Source organism: Calidris pugnax, unplaced genomic scaffold (assembly GCF_001431845.1).
Source record: "Calidris pugnax isolate Ruff unplaced genomic scaffold, ASM143184v1 scaffold30, whole genome shotgun sequence".
Lineage (NCBI taxonomy): Eukaryota > Metazoa > Chordata > Aves > Charadriiformes > Scolopacidae > Calidris > Calidris pugnax.
The window spans coordinates 5,339,477-5,366,404 of NW_015090776.1; the positions used below are offsets into that span (position 1 = coordinate 5,339,477).

At 58.3% G+C, this 26,928-nt stretch overlaps 2 protein-coding genes across 5 annotated transcripts; both read right to left on the reverse strand.

The window, feature by feature from the left end:
- Window positions 1–1,379: 1,379 nt before the first annotated feature.
- Window positions 1,380–9,770, reverse strand: SLC38A7 (solute carrier family 38 member 7). 2 transcript variants are annotated; one of them, XM_014949136.1, is made up of 11 exons: window positions 9,704–9,770; window positions 7,289–7,717; window positions 6,876–7,074; window positions 6,653–6,797; window positions 5,898–5,996; window positions 5,202–5,259; window positions 4,157–4,271; window positions 3,792–3,939; window positions 3,512–3,711; window positions 3,027–3,081; window positions 1,380–2,932 (listed from the first exon to the last, which is right to left on the reverse strand). In XM_014949136.1, exons 2-11 carry the CDS (start codon window positions 7,553–7,555, stop codon window positions 2,830–2,832), a joined length of 1,389 nt encoding a protein of 462 aa, XP_014804622.1. In that variant the 5' UTR covers window positions 7,556–7,717; window positions 9,704–9,770; the 3' UTR covers window positions 1,380–2,829. The 2 variants fall into 2 exon arrangements, with proteins under 2 accessions (XP_014804622.1, XP_014804632.1); XM_014949146.1 differs by lacking the exon at window positions 9,704–9,770 and adding an exon at window positions 8,784–8,912.
- A 1,895-nt stretch (window positions 9,771–11,665) lies between these two features.
- GOT2 (glutamic-oxaloacetic transaminase 2) lies at window positions 11,666–26,605 on the reverse strand. Of its 3 annotated transcripts, XR_001412800.1 has the most exons (11): window positions 26,449–26,605; window positions 20,248–20,404; window positions 18,678–18,806; window positions 17,510–17,569; window positions 17,244–17,405; window positions 16,929–17,033; window positions 15,876–16,026; window positions 15,459–15,624; window positions 13,947–14,097; window positions 12,327–13,003; window positions 11,666–12,100 (listed from the first exon to the last, which is right to left on the reverse strand). XR_001412800.1 is itself a non-coding variant. In XM_014948775.1 (10 exons), the coding sequence occupies exons 1-10, from the start codon at window positions 26,595–26,597 to the stop codon at window positions 12,881–12,883; spliced, it is 1,353 nt and encodes a 450-aa protein (XP_014804261.1). In that variant the 5' UTR covers window positions 26,598–26,605; the 3' UTR covers window positions 12,134–12,880. The 3 variants fall into 3 exon arrangements, 2 of the variants coding, with proteins under 2 accessions (XP_014804261.1, XP_014804272.1); XM_014948775.1 differs by lacking the exon at window positions 11,666–12,100 and having other exon boundaries at window positions 12,134–13,003; XM_014948786.1 differs by lacking the exons at window positions 11,666–12,100; window positions 26,449–26,605 and adding an exon at window positions 24,372–24,468 and having other exon boundaries at window positions 12,134–13,003.
- Between the last annotated feature and the right edge of the window lie 323 nt (window positions 26,606–26,928).

The following is a 26,928-nucleotide window of genomic DNA, read 5'->3' on the forward strand; positions in this document are numbered from 1 at the left end:
TTGGACTAGATGGTCTCCAGAGGTCCCTTCCAACCCCATGTCATTCTGTCATTCTGTGATTTGCGTGCTGCAGGCTTGCTGGCTTCTCTCCCAAAGAGGAAGCTCTCTGACCCCCTCAACCCCCCCAGCATCTCCACCTACGTCATGGCCAGGGTCACCACCACACAACCTCAGAACAACCCTCAGCCACCCCACACCCACCTTCCAACACTGGGGGCAACCCCAGGGGGTGCCACCAGGACCCCCAGGACACACCTTGGGGTGTGTGAGAGCGTGAGGGAGGCGATGGGGGCCTTCCCCATGGCGACCCCTCCACCAGCTGCTGTGGGGTCAGCGCTGAAACCTGGCCCCACGCAGCCCAGCTCAAAGCTGGTGTCTGGGGACCCGGCTTTGTCCCCACATCCCACTTGTGAGCATCTTCCCCACGCACAGAAACCACCACGCGCCCGCCCGGCACACGCATCACAACGTCACTTTTATTGAGTCGAGGTTCCCTCCGCTTTCCGCACGTAGAAAATACACATTTTAAAAAGGCCGGTGTTTTGTAAACAGTCAGGGGAGAGGTAAGGCAAACAGAGAAACTGCCACAGCACCGCCATACCCCCCCCTACTCTCAACCCCCCCGGGGGGATGAGGGAGTCCAACGGCTCCCTGGGTGACAACCAAGGACGTGGGACGCCACCTCTGTCTCCACTTCAGCCATGGGACCTCGGCTGTGGGGAAAGCCAGAGCCACAGAAGCCACCAAGCACCCAACCTCTCCTCTGCCTTGATGGGGGACAGGCACTGAAAGGCATCTGGGCATCTGCTGAGCCTTGAGCATCCTGGTCCCTGCTGGACCCCACGGGAGGTGGCTTCTGTGCTCCCCATGTCCAGGGGGAGCCATCGGTGGGGTCGGGGGGTGTCAGGGTGGGTGGGCACCCTCTTCTTTAGGCCAAGGGGTCCTTCAAGTCCCAGCACCGGCTCTCAGGCAGGAGCTGGGCAAAGGGGCTCAGGAGGCAGCTGGTGCCTATGAACCGGGGCAGGGGGTGTTGCTGGAGCCTGGTTTTGTCAAAAATGGAGGGCACAGCAATTTGGAGGTACCTTTGGGGCGGCAGGAGGGACATGTGCTTTCACAGGGTCCCACACAGCGGTCACGCTGTTCCTCAGGCTTTTCTTCCTCCTGCTCCATGGGCGTCTCCCCATCTTGTCCCACGGGGCAGAGGGGAGGTCCACATTTACAGGCAACAAGCCAGCAGGGAGAGATGAAACATTACACATGCTGTCTTCCCACCCCCCCACACTGGTCACAGAGGGAAAGAGCTGTGGTGAGAAGGACAGAAGCAGGCCATGGTTCACCTTCCCACCAGGACACCCTAGGCTGCTTCCTGAAGGTGGTTTTGTCAAAAATGGAGGGCACAGCGATTTGGAGGTACCTTTGGGGAGGCAGGAGGGACACGTGCTTTCACAGGGTCCCACACAGCAGTCACGGTGTTCCTGGGGCTTTTCTTCCTCCTGCTCCATGGGGGTCTCCCCATCTCGTCCCGCGGGGCAGAGGAGAGGTCCACATTTACAGGCAGCAAGCCGGCAGGGAGAGATCAAACATTACATGTGCTGTCCTCCCACCCCCCACCACTGGTCACAGAGGGACTGGTCACAGCTGTGGTGAGAAGGACAGAAGCAGGCCATGGTTCACCTTCCCACCAGGACACCCTGGGCTGCTTCCTGAAGGTGCAGGAGTGGCCAAGCCAGGTGGTGCACAAAGCTGGGCCGGACCCTCATCACAGACACACATCAATTCCTGTCTCCCCCAGGGTTTTAGAAGCCAAACAAGGAACCAGGGAACTCAAAAGACCAAACAGGAGCAGTTTGTCGTTGAGGTTTAACTCCTCCAGCCAACTTTGCAGCTGGAGGAACCGCTCAACCCAGCGAGAGCAGAAGTGAAAATACTGTCCAGGCAACACAGGGACAGCCCAGGGCAACATCAGCCACAGAGTGTGTAAACGGCCAAGGGAGTGGTATAAAATAGATTAATACTGACTGCTTTGTCCCCAAAGCATTCCTCAAAACCTGCACCTGGCCCAGTCCCATTCCCTGGACACCTCCTGGAAGAACAGGATTGGAACTTTGGAGGAGAGCTCTAGTCTAGTGTCTCCAGAAGGTTGATATGGCCACTCCAGCGAGTGAGTAACCCCCGGGAGGGAAAAACCCACCGGTGTGTCCCTACCCTGGGCTCGTCCCGATCCTCCAAAAAGAAATGGGGCTGAAGGCAATGGTCCCACTTGGTAACAGAAAGTGCAGCTCAGGCGGAGGGAGATGTAAGAGGAGGAGACCGGCCAGAGGAGCCGTGGGAAAGCAGAGTTCAAACCAAACACTGACACAGAAGAGGACTATGGGGAACGTTGTCCTGTCTGATAAACACCACTAATAATTCCCTTTATGCAAGACACGTCGTTTCCCTCCGATCTTGGGAGAAGAAGGAGCTTTAAGGTGTGGAGAGGAGCTCCACCGGCCCAGGGGAACGCGGGTGGGAGCAGCGTGCCTTGGCAAAACCCCAACCGCCACCCCGTAGTGATGTCTCGGGTGGTGATGTCCAGCCCCGAGGGGCAGAACGGGCAGGACCTGGACTACAGTTCCCCTTGTAGTGATGCTCTGGCTTCACCAGGGAGTCAGGGCTGAGAGGACAAGCCTGACTGCCTGGTCGCGTTAAGACGACGAGATACAAACCACCGCAGGGCTCTTTCAGCCAAGCCCCAGATCTTCCTAACACACCACCCGCATTTTTCTCCCCACTTCCCTTTGGTCCTAGGGGAATTCTGCAGCAGCAGCACGGTCTGGCCTGGAGGAGGAGTCAGGCCGTGAGATCCACGAAGATGGCGTTGGCAGTGGTCTGTCCAAAGATGAAAGCTCCAAGGGTGACCATGAACACCCCGTAGCTGACCTGGGCCCACCAGCTGTGGATCCAGAAGGACAGGGAATGTTCAGAGGGAGACCTTCACACCAACATCCGCAGGGGAAGTGGGGAGAGGGGAAACACATTTCGATTACCTGATTGCCCTGGTTTCTTGGATCTCAGAGAGCTTGGCTTGGATCAGGCAGAGCCCTGAGAGGGAGAGGAGGCAAATTAAACCCAGACGAGGACTGAGCAGACACCCCACAGACCATGGAGCCACACTCCCATTACAGAGCACAGAGTCCAGTCATAGGATCATAGAATCATTAAATGGTTTGGATTGAAAGGGACCTTAAAGACCATCCAGTTCCGCCCCCCTGCCCTGGGCAGGGACACCTCCCACCACACCAGGTTGCTCCAAGCCCCCTCCAACCTGCCCTTGAACCCCTCCAGGGATGGGGCAGCCACAGCTTCTCTGGGCAACCTGTTGCCCAGTCAAAATAGCTGGGCTGCCAACCAACCTCCCGCCACACTTCTGTCCTTCTCTAAAGACCTTCTGGTTCCTGCATCTCCATCCCGCTCCCTCCCTCTTCGAGACACAAGGCCAAGAGACCCACGCCAGCATCCCAGGATGCTCCACCTGGGAAGACGAAGATGAAGCAGGCAGCCAAGCCCCCGATGACAGAGATGACTTTGCCGATGTCGGGGATGAAGAGAGCCAGGAGGAGGGTCAGGAGGAACCAGCTGATGGTCTGAAGCAGGCGCCGCCTCCGCTCCCGAACCACGTCCTCCTCCACCGTCACCCCGGTGTAGCGGAGCCAGAGACCCTCCAAGACAGCCCTGTGGACACAGATGTGGGGCAGTTTCCTCATGCTGCCCCTCCTGCCCACACCAGCCCCTGCCTTCCTCCCAGCGCTCACCGGCCACAGAAGTGCAGGATAGGGTAGGACGTCAGCACGCAGAGTATGATGAAGGCCCGGGCCAGAGCAACAGGGATGTCGTTGGAGGGGTAGGACAGCAAGACATCCTGCTCCACGCCAGCTCCAAAGGTCAGGAAACCACAGACGCCTGGTGGGAAGGGAGCAGTCAGTGGGGGACAAGGACAAGCCTCCTCCATGCGTGTTTGAGGGACATGGATGGATGGATATGGCACAGGGCACATTGCAGGGGGTTGAGATGGACTCCCCTCCCTTTCCTCCCTTCTGAACCAGAGGGTCCCTGCCCTCCAGAAGTTCACAGCCCCTCTGAGGATCACGCCATGCTCACACGGTGTCCCCTGACTCACCGGTGCCCGTGTAGACGAAGAGAGCGATCACCATGGCCGCCGTCACCACCGCCCCCCAGGTCTTCACCTCTGGCTGCTTCATGCTGTTAAAGACGGGGACGCTGCTCACGTGGCACTGCCAGGGACACGGAGAGAGAGCGGGGACACACGATGGGCTGAGCCTGACCACACAGGGAGCCACATGGGATCCCAAGCGTGATATCATCAGGTTTGTCATGATGTCGTGATCCCCCCAGGTGTGTCGCTGTACAGGTTGGGGGTGACCTGCTGGAGAGCAGCTCTGAGGAGAAAGACCTGGGAGTCCTGGTGGACAACAGGATGCCCAGGAGCCAGCAATGGGCCCTTGTGACCAAGAAGGCCAATGGCATCCTGGGGGGCATCAGGAAGAGTGTGAGCAGCAGGTGGAGGGAGGTCATCCTGCCCCTCTGCTCTGCCCTGGGGAGGCCCCATCTGGAGCACTGGGACCAGTTCTGGGCTCCCCAGTTCCAGAAGGACAGGGAACTGCTGGAGAGGGGACAGCAGAGGCTACAGAGATGGTGAGGGGCCTGGAGCATCTCCCTTCCGAGGAGAGGCTGAGGGACTTGGGTCTTTTGAGTCTGGAGAAGAGAAGGCTGAGGGGGGATCTGATCAATGCTTATAAATACTTAAAGGGTGGGTGTCAGGAGGATGGGGCTGGTCTTTTTTCAATGGTGCCCAGGGACAGGACAAGAGGAAATGGGCCCAAACTGGAACATGGGAAGATCCATCTAAACCTGAGGAGGAAGTTCTTTGCTGTGAGGGTGGCAGAGCCCTGGCAGAGGCTGCCCAGGGAGGTGGTGGAATCTCCTTCTCTGGAGACATTCAAACCCCACCTGGACACGTTCCTGTGGGACCTGCTCTGGGTGGCCCTGCTTTGGCAGGGGGTTGGACTAGATGGTCTCCAGAGGTCCCTTCTAACCCCAGGTGATTCTGTGGTTGCCTAGGGGTGGAGCATCCCCCAACCATGCCAGTCCCCCACCCAGGTGGCAGCAGGGTGGGATGGGGAGCACTGGGCTCCTGGCCTTACCTGGAAGCCAAAGCAGATGGTGGGCATGGCATTGAAGACAGCGGTCCAGGTGGAGGGGCTGGCAGGAGAGAAACACCCACCAGTCAGAGTGGGGCTCCCTGCGACCCCCCTCTCAGCGCCCAGGGGGTGTCCAGTGATGGGCTCACTCCTCTGCTGACCTGCTTGCCCCCTGCAGCTACTGTGTCCCCCCACCCAGGATAACGCCTGTGCACGGAGTGAAGTTTTCCTGGGACTTGGCACCTCCTGAAGACCAGGGCCTTTCGCTGGGATAGAACCAGCCAAAATTGAGAGCTTACACAAATAAAAGCAGAGGTGAAAAAATAATCATCTACTCGGGAAGTGCCGAGAACCCTTCTACATTTGGCTCTGCCCTAAAATTCCCACTGCCCACACTGGGTCCATAGATGTCCCCAGTCCAGGAGGGAGGGGACAAGGCACAGGAGCTGTGCTGGCCAAGGAAATAACCAGAAATCATCCTAAAATAGACACAGCCCTTGGTGCTTGGCGAGCGCAAACGCTGCACGGGGAGCTCTGGGCTTGGCTGTGTTGGAGCCAGGAGTCAATCATTTCTCCTCAAAACCCGTGATGGAGCCATGGGGACCTCCAAGAGGTCTTTTTCCTCTCCTTCCCTGCCGTTCCCCCACCCCTGCCTGGCCCTGCAATGGCCACTGTCAGCATCGTGTCCCTTGCCCTCACCTGGTGGGGATCTCCACGGGCACGAGCTCCTTGTCGGGCCAGATGTACTTGATGATGATGACTGCCGTGACATACCAGGTGCCGATCACGCTCAGGGAGCTGCAGGAGGGGACAGGAGGCTGTCAGCTGCCTCCCCGCTCTGTGAAGGGTCTCCTCGAGCCTTTCCAACCCCATTTTCCTCCCTGCAAAGCCTGGGCCACCCAAGTCCTTCCCATCAGGACCACCCCTGCTCTCCCTTCCCATGGGCATATCCACCTGCTGTCCCCAGAGCAGATGCCACGCTTGGGGGCCGTCCCGTGCCACTGTGAGCTGGGGATGGGCTGGCTTTTGGGCAAGAGAAAGAGGTGAGTGGCAGTGGTGGCCCTCGGTGGCCATGGTCCAGCTCCAGCAGCCAGGTTACACCAAGATGCTTGGTGGAGCAGGGCTGGCCTGCAGACCACCCGGCCAGGGGACCCTTTCTGCTGGGTGGCCAACTCCAAAGACAAGGGACAACGCAGTTGAAAGTCTCCCTGGTTCTTCCAGCAAGTAGAAGGGAGGGACACAAGCCACGGAGCATGACACTGTGGCCACACAGTGCTCAGCAGCTCCTCTGCTTCCCAGATGGGGAAACTGAGGCAGGGGAAGGAGATGTTCAACCTCTCAGGGGCACTAGAACCACGGTGTTTCCACTCCCTGTCCCCTGGGACCATACTTAGGTGGGCGCCTGCTGGCCCACCCCAGCTTCCAAGCCCCACAGGGCTCTCTCCACCACCCACCTGGCGTATTTTTGGAAGCCGATCTCCTTGGGGATGGAGAGGGGCAGGATGAGGAGGAAGGCAGTGATGCTGATGGTGAACTTGCGGTCCGTGTACCAGCAGCTGCTCCCAGCTTCCTCGGGCTCCTTCACCAGAGCAGCGATGACTGTGGGGACAAGCGGTGCAGTCAGGTTGTCCCTTCCAGCCAAAGGGTTATTTTTTTCCCCCCGTGGGACACACTTACTCTTGTCCTCCTGGTCTCCGATGATGATGAGGAAGGCGATGCAGGTGCCAAAGGTGTAGACGGCGATGGCCACCTCGCAGAGCACGCCCGGCACCTTCCCACAGACGGCCCACACCACCTCCTGGTAGGTCCTCTCGTTGCTGGCCTGCGAGCAGTACGCCAGGATGACCAAGCCTCCAATGATGAAGATCAACATGCACTGGGGTGGGGAGAAGAGACAAGGAGAGGACACTAAGGCAACAGTGTCACCGGGGCCCCAAAGCCACCCCTGGCAGCCACCCCCAAACACACATCTGGTTCATCTCTGGTGTGCCTCATCCAACAGGAGCCGGGTCATCCCTGAGCCCCTTCTGGAGCTCCACGCATCCCCTCCCTGGGTGGAAGAGGGGACTGTCCCTTCCCCACCCTCTCACCATCTGCAGGGCGATGCCCGCGGCCACCCCTCCGGCCATGCTGAAGGCGGCGGGGAAGTTGAGCAGCCCGGCGCCCAGGGCGGCGTTGACCACGATGAAGACGGCTCCCAAAGCCGAGGTGGCCCCCGGGCCGTTGCCTTGGCTCTCTCCACTCTTGGGCACCGTCTCCACGCTGGGGCTCTGCAGCAGCCGGGCCCGTTCCCCGGCGTCAGCGCTCCACTCCCAGTCCTTGCAGTCGCTGTTGATGCTCCCGGTGCCCTGCGCCATCGTCCCTCCCAGGGTGGCAGATGCCACCAATGATGTCCCACTAGCACTCCCGCACTGGGCTTGGCCGGCCACCTCGAGGAAGGTCTTCTGCCAGCGCTGGCTCCATCAGGCAGAGAGGGCAGCCAACGGGCAGCAAGGCTGTGGGCGGGCACGTCGCTGCTCCTAGAAGGGGAGGAAGGAGGACACAGTAAGTGTTAATTAAGGTACGTTAACAAGGGACAAGCTGGGCACAGCAGGAATGAGTTCCCCGGGTCTCAGCTTTGGGGGTCGCAGCACGCAGGTGTCCTCGTGCCAGCAGATATGGCAGGACTCACCTCTCCTGCCCTAAACCCGAGGCCAGGATGCCCCCCCAGGATGCCACCCCAGATGCCACCCCCCGGGGAGCTGCAGCCTCAGGGGGAGGACTCGCCCTTCCGCGGGCACCAGACCCAGCGTCAGGGCTCACTTCCTGCTTTCCAGCCCCGAATCCTGCCAGCTCCCCCGTCCACGTGCTCCCGGGGAAAGGTCAAGGCTGGACTTCACCACAACAACCAGCAGAAACGCCGTGTCACCAAGAAGAACCAGCACCGGCCCCTTCCAGTGCCACCCCCAGGGTGCCCACCGGCAGGAGGTATCTCTTGGACCTGAAGACCTGGTGTTTTCAGCAGCGCAGACCTCGGGGGGGTCTCATCCCGGTGTCCCCAAGCTGAAGGAGATCAACCCTCCCAACCTGGCTCCACGGGGACCTACACGGCCAAGGGAAACGGCGTTTCTAGGAAAAAAAAATCTCTTTCTTTCTTTCTTTTTTCCTTGGACGACACCTCCAGGGACTCCCCCTGAGCAGCCCGCCCTTGGCTCTTAGGCTATTTAAACCCCAGGCTTGTGCTTGGAACCCTCTTCAGAGGTTTCTGAGGAAACACCCCCAGGTTGGCTCAGGGGAGGAGAAAAGCTCCCCCGCTCTCCCCGGGGGACGGGTCCCGGACCCCCAGCTCCGCCGCCCCCCGTGGGGCCGCTTGGCCGAACCCCGGCCCCGGGGGGGGGAGGAAGGGGGTGGGAGGAGGATGCTGCAGGGTCCCCGCTTGTCCTTTCACCCCAGGCAAAGCCACCACGACGGCGACAACCAGAGCCGGAGCGTCTTGCCCCGGTGGCGGTCACCCCGCCTTTGCGGGGGATGTCCTCGGGGTGGGGAGGGGGTGAGGGGGGGGTTCCCCTCACCCCGGTACCCCAGTAGCTCCCAGCTCCCACTCACCGGGCGGTAGGAGCCCGCTCCGCTCCGCTCCGGCCCCGCTCCCGCTCCCGGTCCCGGCCCCCGTCGGGGCTCGGCGGCGGCGGCGCAAGGACCGGCACCGCCCTCCCCGCTGCACACCGGGGCTTGTAGTCCGCATCCCGGCCCGCCCCCGGGGAGGGGTGCTCGGCCCCGGGAAGGGATGCGCGTTCCCGGGAAAGGATGCGCATACCCGGGGAGGGATGCTCGTCCCCGGAAAGGATGTTCGTCCCCGGAGAGGGGTGCTTGTCCCCGGGAAAGGATGCTCGTCCCCGGAAAGGATGAATCCCCGGGGAGGGATGCTCGTCCTCGGGGAGGGATGCTCGTCCCCGGGAAAGGATGAATCCCTGGGAAAGGATGCTCGTCCCCGGGAAAGGATGCGCATTCCCGGGGAGGGGTGCTCGTCCCCGGAAAAGATGAATCCCCGGGGAGGGATGCTCGTCCCCGGGAAAGGATGCGCATTCCCGGAGAGGGATGCTCGTCACTGGAAAGGATGCTCGTCCCCGGGAAAGGATGCGCATTGAGGAGAAAAGCTCCCCCGCTCTCCCCGGGGGACGGGTCCCGGACCCCCAGCTCCGCCGCCCCCCGTGGGGCCGCTTTGGCCGAACCCCGGCCCCGGGGGGGGGAGGAAGGGGGTGGGAGGAGGATGCTGCAGGGTCCCCGCTTGTCCTTTCACCCCAGGCAAAGCCACCACGACGGCGACAAACCAGAGCCGGTGCGTCTTCCGAGGGTGACCCCCCCACACCCCAAAACAGCCCCACGGAACCCCCGCGGGCCCCACCGGGAGAAGCGAGGCCCCGGTGGCGGTCACCCCGCCTTTGCGGGGGATGTCCTCGGGGTGGGGAGGGGGTGAGGGGGTGGTTCCCCTCACCCCGGTACCCCAGTAGCTCCCAGCTCCCACTCACCGGGCGGTAGGAGCCCGCTCCGCTCCGCTCCGGCCCCGCTCCCGCTCCCGGTCCCGGCCCCCGTCGGGGCTCGGCGGCGGCGGCGCAAGGACCGGCACCGCCCTCCCCGCTGCACACCGGGGCTTGTAGTCCGCATCCCGGCCCGCCCCCGGGGAGGGGTGCTCGGCCCCGGGAAGGGATGCGCGTTCCCGGGAAAGGATGCGCATACCCGGGGAGGGATGCTCGTCCCCGGAAAGGATGTTCGTCCCCGGAGAGGGGTGCTTGTCCCCGGGAAAGGATGCTCGTCCCCGGAAAGGATGAATCCCCGGGGAGGGATGCTCGTCCTCGGGGAGGGATGCTCGTCCCCGGGAAAGGATGCGCATTCCCGGGGAGGGATGCTCGTCCCCGGGAAAGGATGAATCCCTGGGAAAGGATGCTCGTCCCCGGGAAAGGATGCGCATTCCCGGGGAGAGATGCTCGTCCCCGGGGGGAGATCCTCGTCCCCAAAAAGGATGCTGGTCCCCGGAAAGGATGCATCCCCAGGAAGGGATGCTCATCCCCAGGAAAGGATGCTCGTCCCCGGGAAGGATGAATCCCCGGGGAGGGATGCTCGTCCCCAGGAAAGGATGCCCATCATCCTGGGGGGAGAAGCTCTTCCCCGGGAAGGGATGCTCATCCCCCGGGACCCGCGACCAGGGGCTCCCCCTCTTCCCAAATCCCCGTCCCCGCCGCTCTGCGGCCGAACCCGGCGAGACCAAGGAGCGGGAGAGAAGGCAGGGCTGTGCTCCAGCTCTACTTTTATTGCAACAGAAAGGGGCAGCGCAAAGGCCCACCAGGAGATTAAAAGGGATCTCTGCAACCAGGAGGCAGCTCCGGAGCCAGGCAGAACCGGGGGGACCACAGCACCGGGCCCCACAGCGCCATGGGGCAGCTCCCGCAGGGGCAGGGAAAGCAAGCAGAGACTGGGGGAGGCGTGTAAACAACCACAGAACGATATGGGGTTGGAAGGGACCTCTGGAGACCATCTAGTCCAACCCCCTGCCAAAGCAGGTCCACCCAGAGCAGGTTGCACAGGAACGTGTCCAGGTGGGGTTGGAATGTCTCCAGAGAAGGAGACTCCACCACCTCCCTGGGCAGCCTCTGCCAGGGCTCTGCCACCCTCACAGCAAAGAAGTTCCTTCTCATGTTTAGGTGGAACTTCTTATATTCAAGTTTGTGCCCATTTCCTCTTGTCCTGTCCCTGGGCACCACTGAAAAAAGACCAGCCCCATCCTCCTGACACCCACCCTCTAAGTATTTATAAGCACTGATCAGATCCCTCCTCAGCCTTCTCTTCTCCAGACTAAAAAGACCCAAGTCCCTCAGCCTCTCCTCGGAAGGGAGATACTCCAGGCCCCTCACCATCTCTGTAGCCTCTGCTGTCCCCTCTCCAGCAGTTCCCTGTCCTTCTGGAACTGGGGAGCCCAGAACTGGTCCCAGTGCTCCAGATGGGGCCTCCCCAGGGCAGAGCAGAGGGGCAGGATGACCTCTCTCCACCTGCTGCTCACACTCTTCCTGAAGCCCCCCAGGATGCCATTGGCCTTCTTGGCCACAAGGGCCCATTGCTGGCTCATGGCCATCCTATTGTCCACCAGGACTCCCAGGTCTTTCTCCTCAGAGCTGCTCTCCAGCAGGTCACCCCCACCCTGTCCTGGTGCAGGGGGTTATTCCTCCCCAGGAGCAGCACCCTGCACTTGCTTCTGTTCAAGTTCATCAGGTCCTCCTTCTGCCCAATTCCAGCTCCGTGATACCTGGGGCAGCTTCAGCCCAAGCCCAAGGGTGCTCCTGGGGCACATGGGTGGGAACTGCCCTCTCTCCAGGTGGGATGCTCGGGAGACAAGGGTTTCACTGGCCATACAAGATGTCCTGTGCTGGCACATCTCTGAGAGGGAATGTTTGGTGCAAGGGAAGGACAGGATCCAGCTGCACCATGACAGGAGGAAGTCCCCAGCTCGACACAGCCGTGCACCGCTTTATTTGGATTTAAAAAAAAATAATAAATCAGAGTCCAGGGAGTGACGGGGCCTCAGGGACACTCAGGTCAAATGGACAAGGATGTTTTTTGGGTCAGCAGCTCTGACTTCCCTCAGGATCTTTCCCTCCTGTTTTCTGGCGTTAGCAGAGCAGATGAAGGACACCTCTTGTGAGAGTGGACACGGCAGGGCCACCCTCTGGCCTCGTGGCTTTGGGGGGGGACACAGCCAGACTCTGCTTGGCTGGGGGTGGTAGAGGAACAGGGAGAGGCAGAGACCAAGAGAGAAGATTTTTCAGAGGAGGTTCTTCTTTTTTTGGGGGGGGAGGTAAGGTATTGTTTCACCCCAGGGCAGAGGAGTGAAGTCAGGAGGACCAGGGACACTGCTCTGCCACCGTGAACGACACCTGAAAGGAGGTTCCCAGGTGGGAAGAACACAGCCAGACTCGGCTTGGCTGGGGGTGGCAGAGGAACAGGGAGAGGCAGAGACCAAGAGAGAAGATTTTTCAGAGGAGGTTCTTCTTTTTTTGGGGGGGGAGGTAAGGTATTGTTTCACCCCAGGGCAGAGGAGTGAAGTCAGGAGGACCAGGGACACTGCTCTGCCCCCCACACCAATGCCACCGTGAACAACACCTGAAAGGAGGTTCCCAGGTGGGAAGAGCGAAGCTGATGGTGGAACAGATTTTAGTAGTGAGAAGTCCTCAGAGCCGGTTATGGGAGGTGCTCCCCAGCCCCAGGGACGGAGCCTGGTGGCAGCAGGGACGGGCTGAGGAGGTGGCAGGGGTGTACCTGAGCAGCTCCCCCCCCTCAGCCCACCCAGCTCCCCACCTGCTGCCAACAGAGCCTTCTCCTGGAGAAACCAGCGCGGGGAAGCCTTTGGTGGCTCTGCCGGTGGGACGGCAGCGCGAAGCGTTTGCTTCCCCCAGCGTGGACGGGTGCTGGGGCTGATGGACACAAAGGATGGACAGCAGGGGGCCATGGCTGTGACGAGCGGGAGCCAGCAATGATGTCCCTGCTCTGCAAGGCAGGGTGGTTTTGACTAGGCTTCTACAACAACTCATCTACAAGATACATTCAGCAGCGGCATCAAGTGCTGTGGTTGGAAATATTCTGCTCGTTTCCTTTCCCTCCCCATCTTCGCCCGGTGGGGAAGGGAAGGCCACCGGCTCCAGGGCACACCTCTGTCTTTACTTTGTGACCTGATGGATGGCATGTGCCAGGTAACCTACGTTGCCCGACGTAACCCCCGCCACGGAGATCCGCCCGTCCTTCGTCATATAGATGGAGAACTCCTTGGTCAGCCGCTCCACCTGGGGGGAAAGGGCAGGGTTCAAACCTCTGGTAGCAAGAGGGCAAATTTACCCAGTTTGCCAGAACTGGGAGGGAACCGAGAGCCAGCAGACAGAATCACAGAATCATAGAATGAGAGCCAGCAGACAGAATCACAGAATCACAGAATCTTCTAGGTTGGAAGGGACCTTAAAGATCATCTTGTCCAACCGTCAACCTAACTGACAAAAATAGACACCCACACAACAAACAAGGAGCATCATCACTAAACCAGACCTCCCAGCACTACATCAACCTGTCTTTTGAACCCCTCCAGGGATGGTGCCTCAACCCCCTCCCTGGGCAGCCCATTCCAATGCCTGAGAACCCTTTCAGTGAAAAAATGTTTCCTAATATCCAGCCTGAACCTCCCCTGGTGCAACTTGAGGCCATTTCCTCTTGTCCTGTCGCCTGTGACTTGAGAAAAGAGACCGACCCCCACCTCTCTACACCCTCCTTTCAGGGAGTTGGAGAGAGCAAGAAGGTCTCCCCTCAGCCTCCTCTTCTCCAGGCTGAATAACCCCAGTTCCCTCAGCCTCTCCTCATAAGACTTATTCTCCAGTCCCACCACCTGCAGAGACAGCAGGGCACCCCGTGAACCAAGGGAGATGCTGCTTGGCTCTGGGCAACACACAAACCCTGCAGATGTCCAGCCAGGAGTGTCACCTCACTTGAGCTGACCTTTAAAGTCACCTCCGGGTGGCACCAAGTGACTGCTTCTTGTGACAGATAAGCAGGGCATGTCTGCTTTCAACCTCCACAAGCGCAGCAGAGTGAGACACGGATCCCCACGATGCTGCAGGTTTGGAGGATGTTCCTCCTGAAGAAGGAACTGCCCACCAGGGTTCATTTTGGAGCCCGCCATCAAGTTCTTACTGACAAGGACCACAAATGACACCTTGAGACCCCAGGAACCATATTTACCTGTTCAGGCTTCAGCCCCGTGAAGCAGAACATGCCGATCTGGTCAGTGATGTGCTGCCAGTTGTGGGAGGATCCCTCTTTCTTGAGGTTGGACACCAGCTGAGTCCTCATGCTAATGATCCGGTCAGCCATGCCCTTCACCTCCACCAGCCTGAGAAACCAACCCAGGAACCACTCAGAGCAGGGCTGGGACACAGCAAATCCCTGCTTACTGGGAATCAACCCTCTTCACCTGGAAGGGCCTCATATCCCAAAACCATGGGGGATGCCAATGAGCAAAGACCAGAGAACGTGAAACTCCAACTGGGGAGCTGCTTCTTTCTCTTGGTACCTGAAGGTGACTGCTATTTATTTATTCCATAGCTTTTGGACACTACTACCAGAGTATCACAACCTGGCTTCTGAAAGCTAGGGGTGAGCAGGAGGCCCCATGGCAGCACTGCCCAAACCCAGATAAAACATCTGAGTTATCTGCAGATAAATGCAGAGTGCAGGGGTACGTCCCACTGCAGGCCGACAGAGAACCACAGAATGGTTTGGGTTGGAAGGGACCTTAAAGCCACCCAGTGCCACCCCCTGCCCTGGGCAGGGACACCTCCCACCACACCAGGTTGCTCCAAGCCCCCTCCAACCTGCCCTTGAACCCCTCCAGGGATGGGGCAGCCACAGCTTCTCGGGCCAACCTGGGCCAGGCTCTCACCACCCTCCCACCAAACAAGTTCTTCCCCACAGCTCAGCTCCATCTCCCCTCTTGCAGGGTCAAACCCTTCCCCTTCCTCCTAGGGCTCCCCTCCCTCATCCAGAGTCCCTCCCCAGCTTTCCTGGAGCCCCTTGAGGGACTGGAAGGGGCTCCAAGGTCTCCCCGGAGCCTTCTCTTCTCCAGGCTGAATCCCCCAACTCTCTCAGCCCCCCCTCCCAGCAGAGGGGCTCCAGCCCTCCCAGCATCACATCTCCTGCTCCAAGGCAGCATGGCTTGGAGACGTCTCTGGTGGACCTTGGACCGGGCACCAGTGTCTGCCTGCCAGAGGAACGCAGCTCCCAGCGAGGCCACCGCACACTGCCAGCCTTTGTTCTGACAGGCCAGCTGCAGGGAGACCAGCCACCGAGGGGCTGGGAGAGCAGCAGAGGCTGGTGCCAGGAGGAAGGCTTAGGGCACGAGGGTTACGTTCCTGGGTCTCATTCCCAGGGAGCCTACGCTTCCAATTCCACTGTGGGAGACATACTACGTGGCAACAATGCTTTTAGTCTGTCCTTTCTACTCCTTGGGCAGGCAGCTCAATCCCAAGGGAGCTTTATCTCCTCCTCTACAACACTTTCTGTCTTGGTAACACGAGGGAAACCTGTTCATGTCAGGCTGCATTGACACCAGCTGATGCCAGGACAGGAGCAGGGATTTCTGGCCCACGGTCCCGGCTGTGCCCCTCAAGCTGAGCTGCCCACGACAGCGGCACGGAGGGGCTGCCACGGGGACCTCACATCTCACTCTGGTCACCCTTGGGGGTCCCCTCTTACCACTCCTTCCGTAGCTCGGGGGTGTTGAGGATGATGGAGGCGATGCGGGCTCCGTTGAGGGGCGGGTTGGAGTACATGGGGCGGATGAGGATCTTCAGCTGCGATTCCACCCTCTTGGCTTCCTCTGCGTCACTGCAGATCACCGTGAAAGCACCCGCACGCTCTCCTGAGAGAGGGAAGGGACAATCAGGTCCCAGCCTCTCTCCTCAGCTATCCAGAGCTGGGGTAGGGACTTAGCCAGACACCACGCAGCTTTAGCGGAGCCCTGTTCTCCAGAAGTCTCCAGAGGCTTGTCTCCTGCGCCCCAGTCGGTACCGCAGGATGAAGGTGGGCAGCAGAAAGAGACCAGCTGCTAAACCCCAGAGGTCCCTCCAGCAGCCTGGATGAAACCCCTCCCACACCACCACCCCCACTCACCGTACAGCCCCATGTTCTTGGCGTAGGACTGCGACAAGACCACGTTGATGCCCTGCTCGATGAAATGCCGCACGGCCCAGGCGTCCCGGTTGATGTCCCCGCTGGCAAAGCCCTGGTAGGCCATGTCAAAGTACACCAGGAGGTTCCGTTTCTGCCAGCAGAGAGGGAAGAGAGGGTCAGGAGAGCTCAACACCCCTCCAGGGAGCAGGGCAGCAGGCTGAAAAGAGCTGTGGGGGCAGTTCTCCAGAAGTAGAGCCATTCCCCTTCTGTTTGCCACAGGGAAGGCAGCCCAAACCCCACAGCCACCACACATCAAACAGCAGGTCAAGACCCTCCCAGTGCATTTATGGGCTGTGCAGTCTGGCCCAGGGGACAGAGTTGCATTTAAGCAGTAATAAATTATTCCATTTCAGTGTCCCCTGGGTTATCAGCTTCCAGGAAAACCACCTGGGAACTCCCAAAGCCCTTCCAATGCCTCTAGGCAGATAACTCAGCCGCGCTGCCTCTCAGACCTGCAGCCATCTGTAGGCTCCAGAGGCCACCAATTCTAAGGACACTATTACAGCCAGGCATCCCCAGACCAGACAAATTTCATTGCCTACAGCTGAGGGAGGAGAGGAGGTGGCAGGGAGGAAGAGGAGAAGGAAGAACCTGCCCCCATATGTTTCTAGCTGAAGCTTGTGAGGAGACACCAGTCACGAGGAAGATTTTCTGGCATTTTTATTCCACCAGCACTGGGTGCCCCTCTCCTGTTATCACAGCTCACTCTTACACCCTCACAGCTCACTCTTACACCCCTGCTGCTCTCCTTTCGGGTCTCCTCACCACAGGTTCCTGGGCAGGCGCCAGCAGAAAGCCTGATGGTCAACTAGAAGCTTTATGGGTGCACTTGTCTGGCTCCTGTCTTCTGTACAGGAACATGACACCCCCCCTGGCTCCAGGGAAGGAGTAAGTAACCTTTTAGAGCAGTGAAGAGCAGATACCACCCACAGAAGCCCAGGGATGTGGTTTCCCAGGAAGAACGCAGTACCACTGGGACAATCCACCGCTCACCTTCACCAAAGCTGCCAACTCCTTCCACTGCTCCTGCCGGGGATCCACCCCGGTGGGGTTGTGAGCACAAGCATGCAAGAGGATGATGCTCTTCTCTGGAATTTTCTAAGGAAGATGTTATAAAGAATGAATTATTAATGGCACTCAAGCGCTCTCCTCAGCAGCTGAGAGGAGAGTCTTGCCCTAGACCGCTTCGAAATGCTCTGCAAGGCTCCTAGCTGGGATTGGGTGCCTTCAGGCATCATATTTAGGCTAAAGATGATCACCCGTCTCCCCGCGTCACCTCCCTGCTTCCAGGCACAAGAGGCAACTCACAGAAATGTCATCCATGGCTCCAGAGAAGTCAAGGCTGCACGTCTTGGGGTCGTAGTAGCGATAAGCCTGAAGCTGCATGCCAGCATCACGGAAAATGGGGGTGTGATTGCCCCAGGACGGTTTGGGTAGGTACACATCACGGCTAGACTTGAAAAACCGTTGCTGATCAAGAGAAAGACAGAGCGTTCAAAAAAGCAGTTAGAAAACCCCAACATTTCAGCTCTGGTTAAAAGATCTCCTTTCCTTCCCCCACCAAAGGCACTCACCAAAAAGTTGGCTCCAATTCTCAGGGATCCCGTCCCAGAAATACCCTGCACAGTGACATACTGCAAGGGAAGGAGCAAAGACATGAGTCTGAGCAGCCACGACATGATACAGGGAAGAGCCCTGTCACTACATCAGCATTAGCAGCAGCTCATCTCTGCCACAGCCCACCCCAACACCAATATAGGTGCCGGGCACCAGTATAGGTTAGGGGTGGACCTGCTGAAAACACTTCTGAGGAGAAGGATCTGGGGGTCCTGGTGGAGAGTAAACTCTCCATGAGCCAGCAATGGGCCCTTGTGGCCAAGAGGCCAATGGGATCCTGGGCTACAGAGGGAAGAGTGTGGCCAGGAGGTGGAGAGAGGTCATCCTGCCCCTCTGCTCTGCACTGGGGAGGCCACAACTGGAATCCTGCCTCCAGTTCTGGGCTCCCCAGTTCAAGAGGGACAGGGAACTGCTGGAGAGAGTCCAGCCTAGGGCAACAGAGATGATGGAGGGGTTGGAGCATCTCCCTGATGAGGAAAGGCTGAGAGAGCTGGGGCTCTTTAGCCTGGAGAAGAGAAGGCTGAGGGGAGACCTTCTCAATGCTGACAAGGATCTAAGGGGTGGGTGGAAGGAGGATGGAGCCAGACTCTTTCCAGTGGTTCCCAGGGACAGGACGAGGGGCAACGGGCACAAGCTGGACCATGGGAAGTTCCACTCCAATGTGAGGAAGAACTTGTTTGGGGTGAGGGTGGCAGAGCCCTGGCAGAGGCTGCCCAGGGAGGGTGTGGAGTCCCCTTCTCTGGAGATCTTCAAGCCCCAATGGATGTTCCTGAGTGATGTGCTCTGGGCAACCCTGCTTTGGCAGGGGAGTTGGACTGGATGGGCTCTAGAAGGTCCCTTCCAACTCTGACGATTCAGTGATTCCAATAGGGACATGGGGCTTGGGGGGACCTCACAGGTCAGCAACTCCAGCTGCAGGGCAGGGAGGGGACACCCCTGACGAGGTGTTCCCCTCCCTCCTCAGCAAGGCTTATTTCACCGCAGCCTTCAGAGGAAGCAGTTCTCCTTGGGTCTGGCCAGTTTGCAACTCAGAGGCATGAGCACCCCTGCCAGTCCTTCCCCTTTTGCTGAGCACCCACGTACCAGCAGTGCTGCCCACCCCCTTCATTCCAGCCCCCTCCTTACCCGTCCGCTCTTGAAAGCCTCACTGTTTTCACCCAGAGCCAGTTCTGCAGACGCCCGGGTGAAATCCGCCAGCCCCCCAATGGGCAAGTACTCCTTGTCCATCTTCTTGGATGCAATCATGGCCTCCGCCTGGGGAGGAGAACACACGTTCAGGAAGGAAAGCAGAGACGGGGTGAGACACAGCCATGGAGAAGGCAGCAGCCAGCTCAAGGTCCCTTCTCTTCACATTCACTCATGCACAAAGTCAGTTTATAGCAATTCCCCTTCAGAGATCAGGGCTCACTCCAAACCAGGGCAGCAGTCAACATTTCAGGTGACATTTGGCTTCTACCACGGGGCCAGGTTGCCCAGTGGCCACCAGAGCCCTGGGTGGTGGCCAGCATCACCCAGCAGAGCCAGAAAACCCAGTGGCCAGAGGAGAGCACCACTTCCAGCCCGTTACAAGTCAACGCTGCTGCACAAGGACACACATTTCTTTGCCCAACAGGAATTGTCCTGCAGGAAGACAAGACTTGACCGTCAGTGAAAGGCAGAGATTTGTCCCTACGAAGGGAGACACCCCAGAAGCAGGCAGGGCAGCAAGCCCTTTTCCAGGGCCTCGTCACGCTCGTTATTGAACTAAATGGAGCAGGTTAAAAGAAAATAATCCAGAAACCTCAGGCAATTTTAAAAGCAGCCTGTCTGAAAACTACCTCACCCAACCCTCAGGTATGGCTCCCCCCAGCTTTGCTAATCTCTACTTTTTTCCAGCAGATCCCAAATCAGAAACCAGTCCAAGTCCCTCCCTACCACAGGATCAGAGAGTGGAACCAAGAAGAGCAGACAAGGAGCCATGCTCAGGAAAAATACAGTGACGGGGACATCTGGAGTGCTCTGGGAACCCTCTCTGTGCTCCCAGAGTGGTGGGACAGATCTCGGAAGCGTTCACCTACCACCAGGAAATGGTTTCTGCCACACCACGGAGGTTGTGACCCAGCTGCAGTACATGCTGGCACAGGGCAAGGGATGGATTTAAACCCCAAACTGATGAGAAACATGGACAAGGCACCCTCCCTACACCAAGGAGGGCAGCCAGTCAATGTGCGTGTCGGCTGCCAGCTATTTAACAGCCTATTCCTACACTTGCAGCCCTGAAAGGCTCCGTAATCCCCTCAAGGGCAGTGTCCACATCCAGCTCCCTGGGTTGGAGTTTTAGACTGGCTTAGGGGGAAACTGGTAACAAGGGCTCAGCAGAATTTCTAAGACTAATCCATTAAGGGGACAATGTCAGCTCTTTCCTCCCATGTGGGTTGGGAGGAAAAACCTTGGAGTTCAGAGGACAGCTGGGCTGGAGGGCTCGTGGAAGCCAGAAACAAATTGGATTTACCTGGATGGGAACAGGACACATATCCCCTCTACTACTTAACAACTGGCTCTACTGTGTCTCAAAAGCATTAGTACTGCTAAGGAAGACATCCAGGAACATTGTCCCACCCTGTTAGAGACAAAGTTTTTATTCCAAGGACCTAGTGGCCCTCCCCCTCCCTGACCCCCCAGGGTGTCCAACACATTGATCCAGCACTGGGCTCACCTTGCGAACGCAGTTCAGGACGTAGGGCTTCCCGTTGTCATCCCGGTACGCCCCCACCCCCAGGTTCATCTTCTTGGAGTTGGTGTCGCGCTTGAAAGCTTCTGTCACCCCCAGGATGGGGTCGGGGGGACCCATCTCCACGTGGGACCACCATGAGCTGAAAGGGAAAAAACAAAGCAGCTTAGAGAGCTTGAGAACCGGGCAAGGATGTGCACCCATGTGGCTAGGGAGAAAACCTCACAGGAGATCTAGTCTTTAAACCACTGGAAAAGGTACAAGCAGTGCTAAGAGAATCAACCAGGGGGGAAAAACAAACCCAACAACTCCTTTATGCTCCATGATTTTATGTTGCAGAATGGGCAAAGAGCCTCAGTTCGCTGTGGCTGAGGGTCACTGACCCCCTCCAAGTCATTAATGGCCCCACTTGCCTTATGTGCTGACACCAGAAAGGCCCCAGGAAACAAAAAAACCCCTTAAACTCTTACGTTCTAGCCAAGTGCCACCTCTTCCCAGCCTACAGGTGGGATCACGTTTGGTGAGTCCCCTCCAGGGAACCTTGGCCAGAACCAGGCAACTGTACGAAGGATAAATATGGAACCTCTTCCAAACTCCTGGAAGGGCTCTTGTGCATGAAAACTAATCCGCCTTTCCTGCAACCCTGGCTGACCTACTGAAGATCTTTCCCTTCCCTTCCCTACTAACTCTGCCTCACTTGAAAAGGGACGTCGCAGCCAAATGCTGTTTGACTGGAAATGGCAGAGGACACTTTCTTCCCAGCACGACAAGTGACAACCTCCGATGCGAAGGCTCCTTCCCTTGCAGCCAAGTACAAAACCTCCCTGCGACAGGAGGAGCTTTACTCCCTGCTCTACAAACCACCTGCCTCTGCCCTTTTGGCAGGACACCCTGAAGATGGAGAGGCTTCTCTTAATGTCAAGGGCAAACCAGGCCGTGCTATAAAAAGAAACCCGTTATTCTCTCTTTTTGGCACAGCCTCTGCCCAGTCCCACCACCAGGCTTGTAAACAGGGTGAGAGAAGAGGTGTGGTGGTTTTCAACCTGGCTGACAGGGGGCTACAGCAGTGATAGCCCCTCTCCTGAAGGCAGGACCACTAAAGAAGAGACTCCACACAGCTCTGAGCATCCTGATTCACAGGATCTGATTACCCAAATCCCCAGAACTCGACTTGGGGACAAAGCATGTGCCACAAAATAGATTGGGTTTATCTCCTCTGGGGCAGGATTCAATCTTGATCGCTAAAGGAGAGACGGGATGGCTCCCACAGCTAAAGCTTTTAGGGGAAAGGCACCTCACGTGAAGATAACAAGCTTTTCCCAACTTGTGGATGCTGTTCTGGGGCTGGATCCTGCCCTGGGCGATGCAGGCAGCCTCCAGCCACCCCCAGGCCAGCCAGTCCTCTTTTGGTGGGGTTAAAGGTACAGCATGGCTGAAGGTAGCAGGGCCAGGCAGGTTAAGCAAGCTTAAACACAAACCTGATCAGCAGAACTCACAAAATCATCTTCCCTCTCCGCTCTGTCCCTGGTTTGGGTCCATTTAGACCCAGTTTAGGCACTATGTAAACATATTTTGCCCTTTGTATGTAAGACCACATCTCATGAGAGCCTCAAACATCATTTGCCCTCTTCAGACTTAACTGCTCTTCCCACCAGTACGGTATTTCCAAATAAAAAAAGCCTCTGTTTCTCCTTTTGACAGGCTCTGTGACAAAAAAAAAGGCAGGAAACACGGAGACAGAGCCACCTTGGGTAGTTTAAAAATGGAAGACGTGCTTAACGTTTTCTAGACCACTAACAAGCCTTAATTACCTCTCTGGTTAAGTACAGGATCAACTCAGAAAGGAGGATGAGTCAGTCGTGCCCGTAACGCACACCCTGCGAGCCCAACCTGAGCAGGACACGCCGAGGGGGGGCTGGTGGGGCAAAAACCCACTGCAGGTTCAGGCAGCACCCAGTGCTGCTGCGAGAAAAACCTCTCCCCAGCCATGGAGGAGCAGAAGAAAAGAGAAATACACTCTGCACAGTAGGGTTTACCTACTCTAAGGTTATTTGGGTGTTGGCAGGAGAAGAGAGAAATACACTCTGCACAGGAGGGTATCACTCCATGGTTTACCTACTCTAAGGTTATTTGGGTGTTGAGGGCTGCAGGAACCCAACCATCGACTTTAAAAGAGTTGCTTCTTCCCAGAGGGTAACGGCTTTTCACCAAGAGGCTTAGGGTGTTTTGGGTATTTAGGTCCCAATCCTGCAATTGAGGGTTGCAGGAACCCAACCATCTACTTTTAAAGAGTTGCTTCTTCCCAGAGGGTAACGGCACCTTCTTTCTGCCCGGCTTTTCACCAAGAGGCTTATGGTGTTTTGGGTATTTAGGTCCCAATCCTGCAAACACTTAAGCAGGTCACTGGGCTCTACTAATGCTGCAATTAATGCTGATCCTGCGGGCATTTACCTAAGCTGCAGCACTCCGGAGAGTTTTAAGTACTTTCGTTGGGAGCCAGTCCTTCTATCGGCTTAAGGTAGCGAAGGGTAAGTTCAGGACTGATTTTCCCCATTCTCAGCCTGAAGGTTTTCAGGTAAAGGCTAAAGAAAGACTCCTCTGCTGCTTCCAGAGAGGTGAACTTGCAGGGCAATAGGAGAAAAAAGTCCAGGCTGAGTCATCCAAAGACACCAGGATACCCAAGAGATTGCAAAGACAAAGCTTTCCAGACAGGGGTTTGGGAGAAGAGACCTTCTAGGGATCCAAGGTCTCAAGTCCTAAGGCACCATTACCCCCTGTGTTGTGACATTGTTGTCTCTACGCTGTGTTCTATTTGGAGCAATTCAAAGCTTCTTGAATAAAAGTCAAAGTAACAAACTGCACATCCTCTCTGCCAGGCTGGAGGTACCATTACCCCCTGTGTTGTGACATTGCTGTCTCTACGCTGTGTTCTATTTTATTTGCAGCAATTCAAAGCTTCTTGAATAAAAGACAAAGTTATAAACTGCACATCCTCTCTGCCAGGCTGGAGGGATTTCAGTGTGGAAAACTAAATGAAGGCAAGTTTAAGCTGAGGTTGAACTACCTGAGGTCAGCCAGAGAAAGCACCTTCTCTAGCTTCTCCACACTCAAACACGGATGGCCAAATGAGAATTTAGATGATGAGCAGACCCAAGAATCAAGTATTCTCTGTGCTCTTCAGCCAGGCTGGTCTTTTGAGCTGGTCTAATGTGCAGCTGTGAGTGCAGCACGACAGATGGAGACCACGAGAAGGCAGGGAAATGCACCAGGAACCGCATAAACCTTTAAAAATGTAGGTGGAACTCATGGCTTGAGCTGCAGAAAACTAAGAGCGTGCTCAGGGCCTCAAGACAAACCCACAAAGAAAGCAAGTTCTCCTGTAGGTAAGCATGTATTCACAAGTCCAGTGAAGGTTTCCATTGTGAAGAAGCCAATTCATGTCCCCCTGAGGCACAGTCACGTTAAGATACTGGATTTCAAACCCTCTGCCAAAGCCCCTGCAGCAGTTCTGGAAGCAGAGGGGCCAAAGGCGAAGCTGTCAGGATACCACCGCTAAAGCAAATATTTACACAAGAACAATGCCAACAGGCTGCTGGCTACTGCCCTCCTTTCAAGCCTAAAAATTCTTTGCCTCAGTCAGTTGCGGTAAGGCTTCCCACAGAGAAAAGCATTTAAAATAGCTGTCTGGTGATACACGGGAACAGGAGACTGAATTATCACCTTAATTAGCATTTGTTTGTCAAGGGGCCTGTTTTGACCATTTCGTATCTCTTCCCCTCTGTCCCGGGATTTCAGAAGACCATTCTCAGCACAGAGGGCAATCTTCAGCTCAAGATAAGGGAACAGCAAACTGCTAATCACCCCTTGGCATCCAGGAGATGCCCGGGAACAACCCAAGGAGGGGGGAGGAAAGCTCTGCAGGAAAGCTCTCTACTTACACAAGGGATGGTCTACGCCTCTTTTAGGTGACCTAGATTCCACGTGGTAATTTCTGCTTTGCTGTATAACGAGCTTGAGAAAAGCAAAAAGCTATTGCCACCGAGCTTGTGTACCTTTCCCAGGTCCTCTACAGCAAACACAAGAAGTTCTAGATACCTGCTCCTCCGTACCTGCCGAGAAGAGCCAGGAGCTGCCCCAGAAGAAGCAGGAGCTGGGAGCATGTGTCTCACGAGGCAGCGAGGGGCCATCACGCTGGGCAGAAGAGGGTTAATCAATATCTAATAGCCTTCATTAGCTGCTAGAATGAGGAAATCAAAACCACACTGACAAGGACGGGGAACTATTCCTTAAAGCTTCCTGAGCTGGCACGGGCCAGGAGTCAAAGGGCTCTGGAGAGCAGCCCGGCCTTGCCCAGAGCCCTCTGCGTGCTCTGGCTTCTTGGCTGGGGACGGTGGTGTCCCCAGCCAGCGCCCTGTGGCTCCCAAGTCACCTGTACTTTGTGGAGGTGTTCACAGGGCTCCAGCTGCACCCAGTGTCCTTCTATCCATCCCTCTGCCTTCCTGCACACCTGAGGGCACGGCTCTAGCGCAGGCGGCGCTGCACACTCACTGGCAGCAGCACCCCATCTCACGGTGCCTTTGGAGTCCCTGTGGGTCCCTGGCACGGTGTGTGCCAGGCAGAGGACCCCAGCCCCCTTTCACAGCACACGGGGTCCTTCGTGCCCTCTTGTCGCAGTGCATGCGGCGCTGCACCAGCAGCACCCCAGCCCCACTGCACAGGATGCCCCCGGCCCCATTTCTGGGTGCACCCCACCACCAGCAGCACCCTGACCACAGCGCAGAGGATGCCCCCGGCCCTACTGTGTGGTGCGGGTGGCCCCCCCTGGCCCTGGTGCACCCCACCAGCAGCACCCAGGCCCCATTTCTTAGGGCACAGGGTCCCTCACAACCCCCTTTCTCCAGGCACAAGGTCCCCAGTCCCTTTTCCCGGTGCCCAGTCCCCCCAAACCACCCCCCTGGCCCTGTTTCCTGGTACCCAGGGTCCCTAGCCAGTTTCTCGGTGCAGAAGGCCCTGTCCCGAGCCCATTTCCTGGTGCCCAGTGTCCCCAGCCAGTTTCAGGATGCACAGGACCCTGCCCCAGGCCAATTTCCCGGTGCTTAGGGTCCCTAGCCAGTTTCTGGGTGCACAAGGCTTCGCCCCAGGCCCTGTTTCTCTGGGCACAAGGTCCCTGGGACCTTTTCCCGGTGCCCAGTCCCCCCAGACCGCGCTCCCCCGGCCCTGTTTCCCAGTGCCCAGGGTCCCCAGTTGGTTTCAGGATGCACAGGACGCTGCCCTAGGCCCTGTTTCTCCGGACACAAGGTCTCTACCCCCTTTTCCCGGTGTCCAGTGTCCCCATCCGGTTTCTGAGTGCACAATGCCCTGCCCCGGGCCCCCTTTTCCCGGTGCTTAGGGTCCCCAACCGGTTTCTGGGTGCACAAGGCTTCCCCCCATGCCCCGGGCCCTTTTCCTGGTGACCAGTCCCTCCCCACACACACCCCCTCGGGCCTGTTTCCCGGTGCCCTGTGTCCCCAGCCAGTTTCTCAGTGCACAATGCCCTGCCCCGGGCCCATTTTCCCGGTGCTTGGTGACCCCAGCCGGTTTCTGGGTGCACAAAGCTTCCCCCCGGGCCCGTTTCCCGGTGCCCAGTGTCCCCAGCCGGTTTCAGGGTGCCCAGAACCCTGCCCTAGGCCCCGTTTCTCCGGGCACAAGGTCCCCAGGCCCCTTTTCTCGGTGCCCGCGGTCCCCAGCCGGTTTCAGGGTGCACAAGCCTTCCCCCCAGGCTCCGTTTCTCCGGGCACAAGGCTCCTCCCCGGCCCCGTTTCCCCCCCGGTCCATCCCGGTCCCGCACCCCCCCTCCCTCCCTCCCCTCACGCCCTCCATGGCGGCTCCTCAAGGGCAGGCCGGCGGTGGGCGCCGGGCCCCGGCCCCGACCAATCAGAAGGCCAGGAGGGGCCGCGCGCCCCCCGACTCACCGCGCGTCCCAGCCAATCCCAGCGCCGTTACCCCTGGCAACCCCTCCCTCCCCTTCCCCAAACGCCAACGTCACCGGCCGCCCCTACGGGCTCCGGGCAGGGACACGCTTCCTCTCCGCAGCCCCCCGCCCCGCCTCACGGGGACACCGGGCCCCGGCGGCAGGAAACACCCCCCCCCACACACACACACCGGCCCCGGGAGTGTGGCCGCTGAGCCGCCCCCTCAGCCTCTCACCTGGCCCGGGCAGCGGTGGCGGCGAGGCGCGGGGCGGCGAGGAGCCGGCGGGTGTGGAGGAGAGCCATGGCGGCGAGCGGCGAGCGAGGGGCTGGCGAGCGGGCACCTGACGGGGCGGAACGCCGGGCTGAGGGCCCCGCCCCGCGCATGCGCTGCGCCCCGCCCCGCGCCGCCTCACCGCCCCGCGCCCCCTGGCGGAGAGGAGGGATCCCTGCAGCCGGTAGGACCCGCTCCGGGATGGGGAGGGCTCGACTGGAACGCGGTGGGGCCGCACTGGGCTGAACTGGTCCACCTTGGACCAGGCTATACTGGGCCGTGCTGGGACATAGAGGACTGTGCTGCACCATACTGGGATGGGGAGGACTGGACTGGACTAGAACACGGTGGGGCCACACTGGGCTGTACTGGGACGTAGAGGCTTGAGCTGCACCGTACTGGGCTGTACTGGGCTGAGGAGGGCTGTACTGGGCCATACTGGGA

What these genes read in the sequence shown, in the direction of transcription:
- SLC38A7 (XM_014949136.1), bottom strand. Translation starts at nt 7,555, where the DNA reads ATGGCGCAGGGCACCGGGAGCATCAACAGCGACTGCAAGGACTGGGAG. An exon ending in CGGGCATCGCCCTGCAGATG is followed by an intron (nt 7,075 to 7,288) that starts GTGAGAGGGTGG and finishes TCCCCACCCCAG; the next exon opens with TGCATGTTGATCTTCATCAT. An exon ending in ATCCTGCACTTCTGTGGCCG is followed by an intron (nt 3,712 to 3,791) that starts GTGAGCGCTGGG and finishes CTGTGTCCACAG; the next exon opens with GGCTGTCTTGGAGGGTCTCT.
- GOT2 (XM_014948775.1), bottom strand. Translation starts at nt 26,597, where the DNA reads ATGCGCGGGGCGGGGCCCTCAGCCCGGCGTTCCGCCCCGTCAGGTGCC. An exon ending in GAATTGGAGCCAACTTTTTG is followed by an intron (nt 17,406 to 17,509) that starts GTGAGTGCCTTT and finishes TCTCTTGATCAG; the next exon opens with CAACGGTTTTTCAAGTCTAG. An exon ending in GAGCCATGGATGACATTTCT is followed by an intron (nt 17,034 to 17,243) that starts GTGAGTTGCCTC and finishes CATCTTCCTTAG; the next exon opens with AAAATTCCAGAGAAGAGCAT.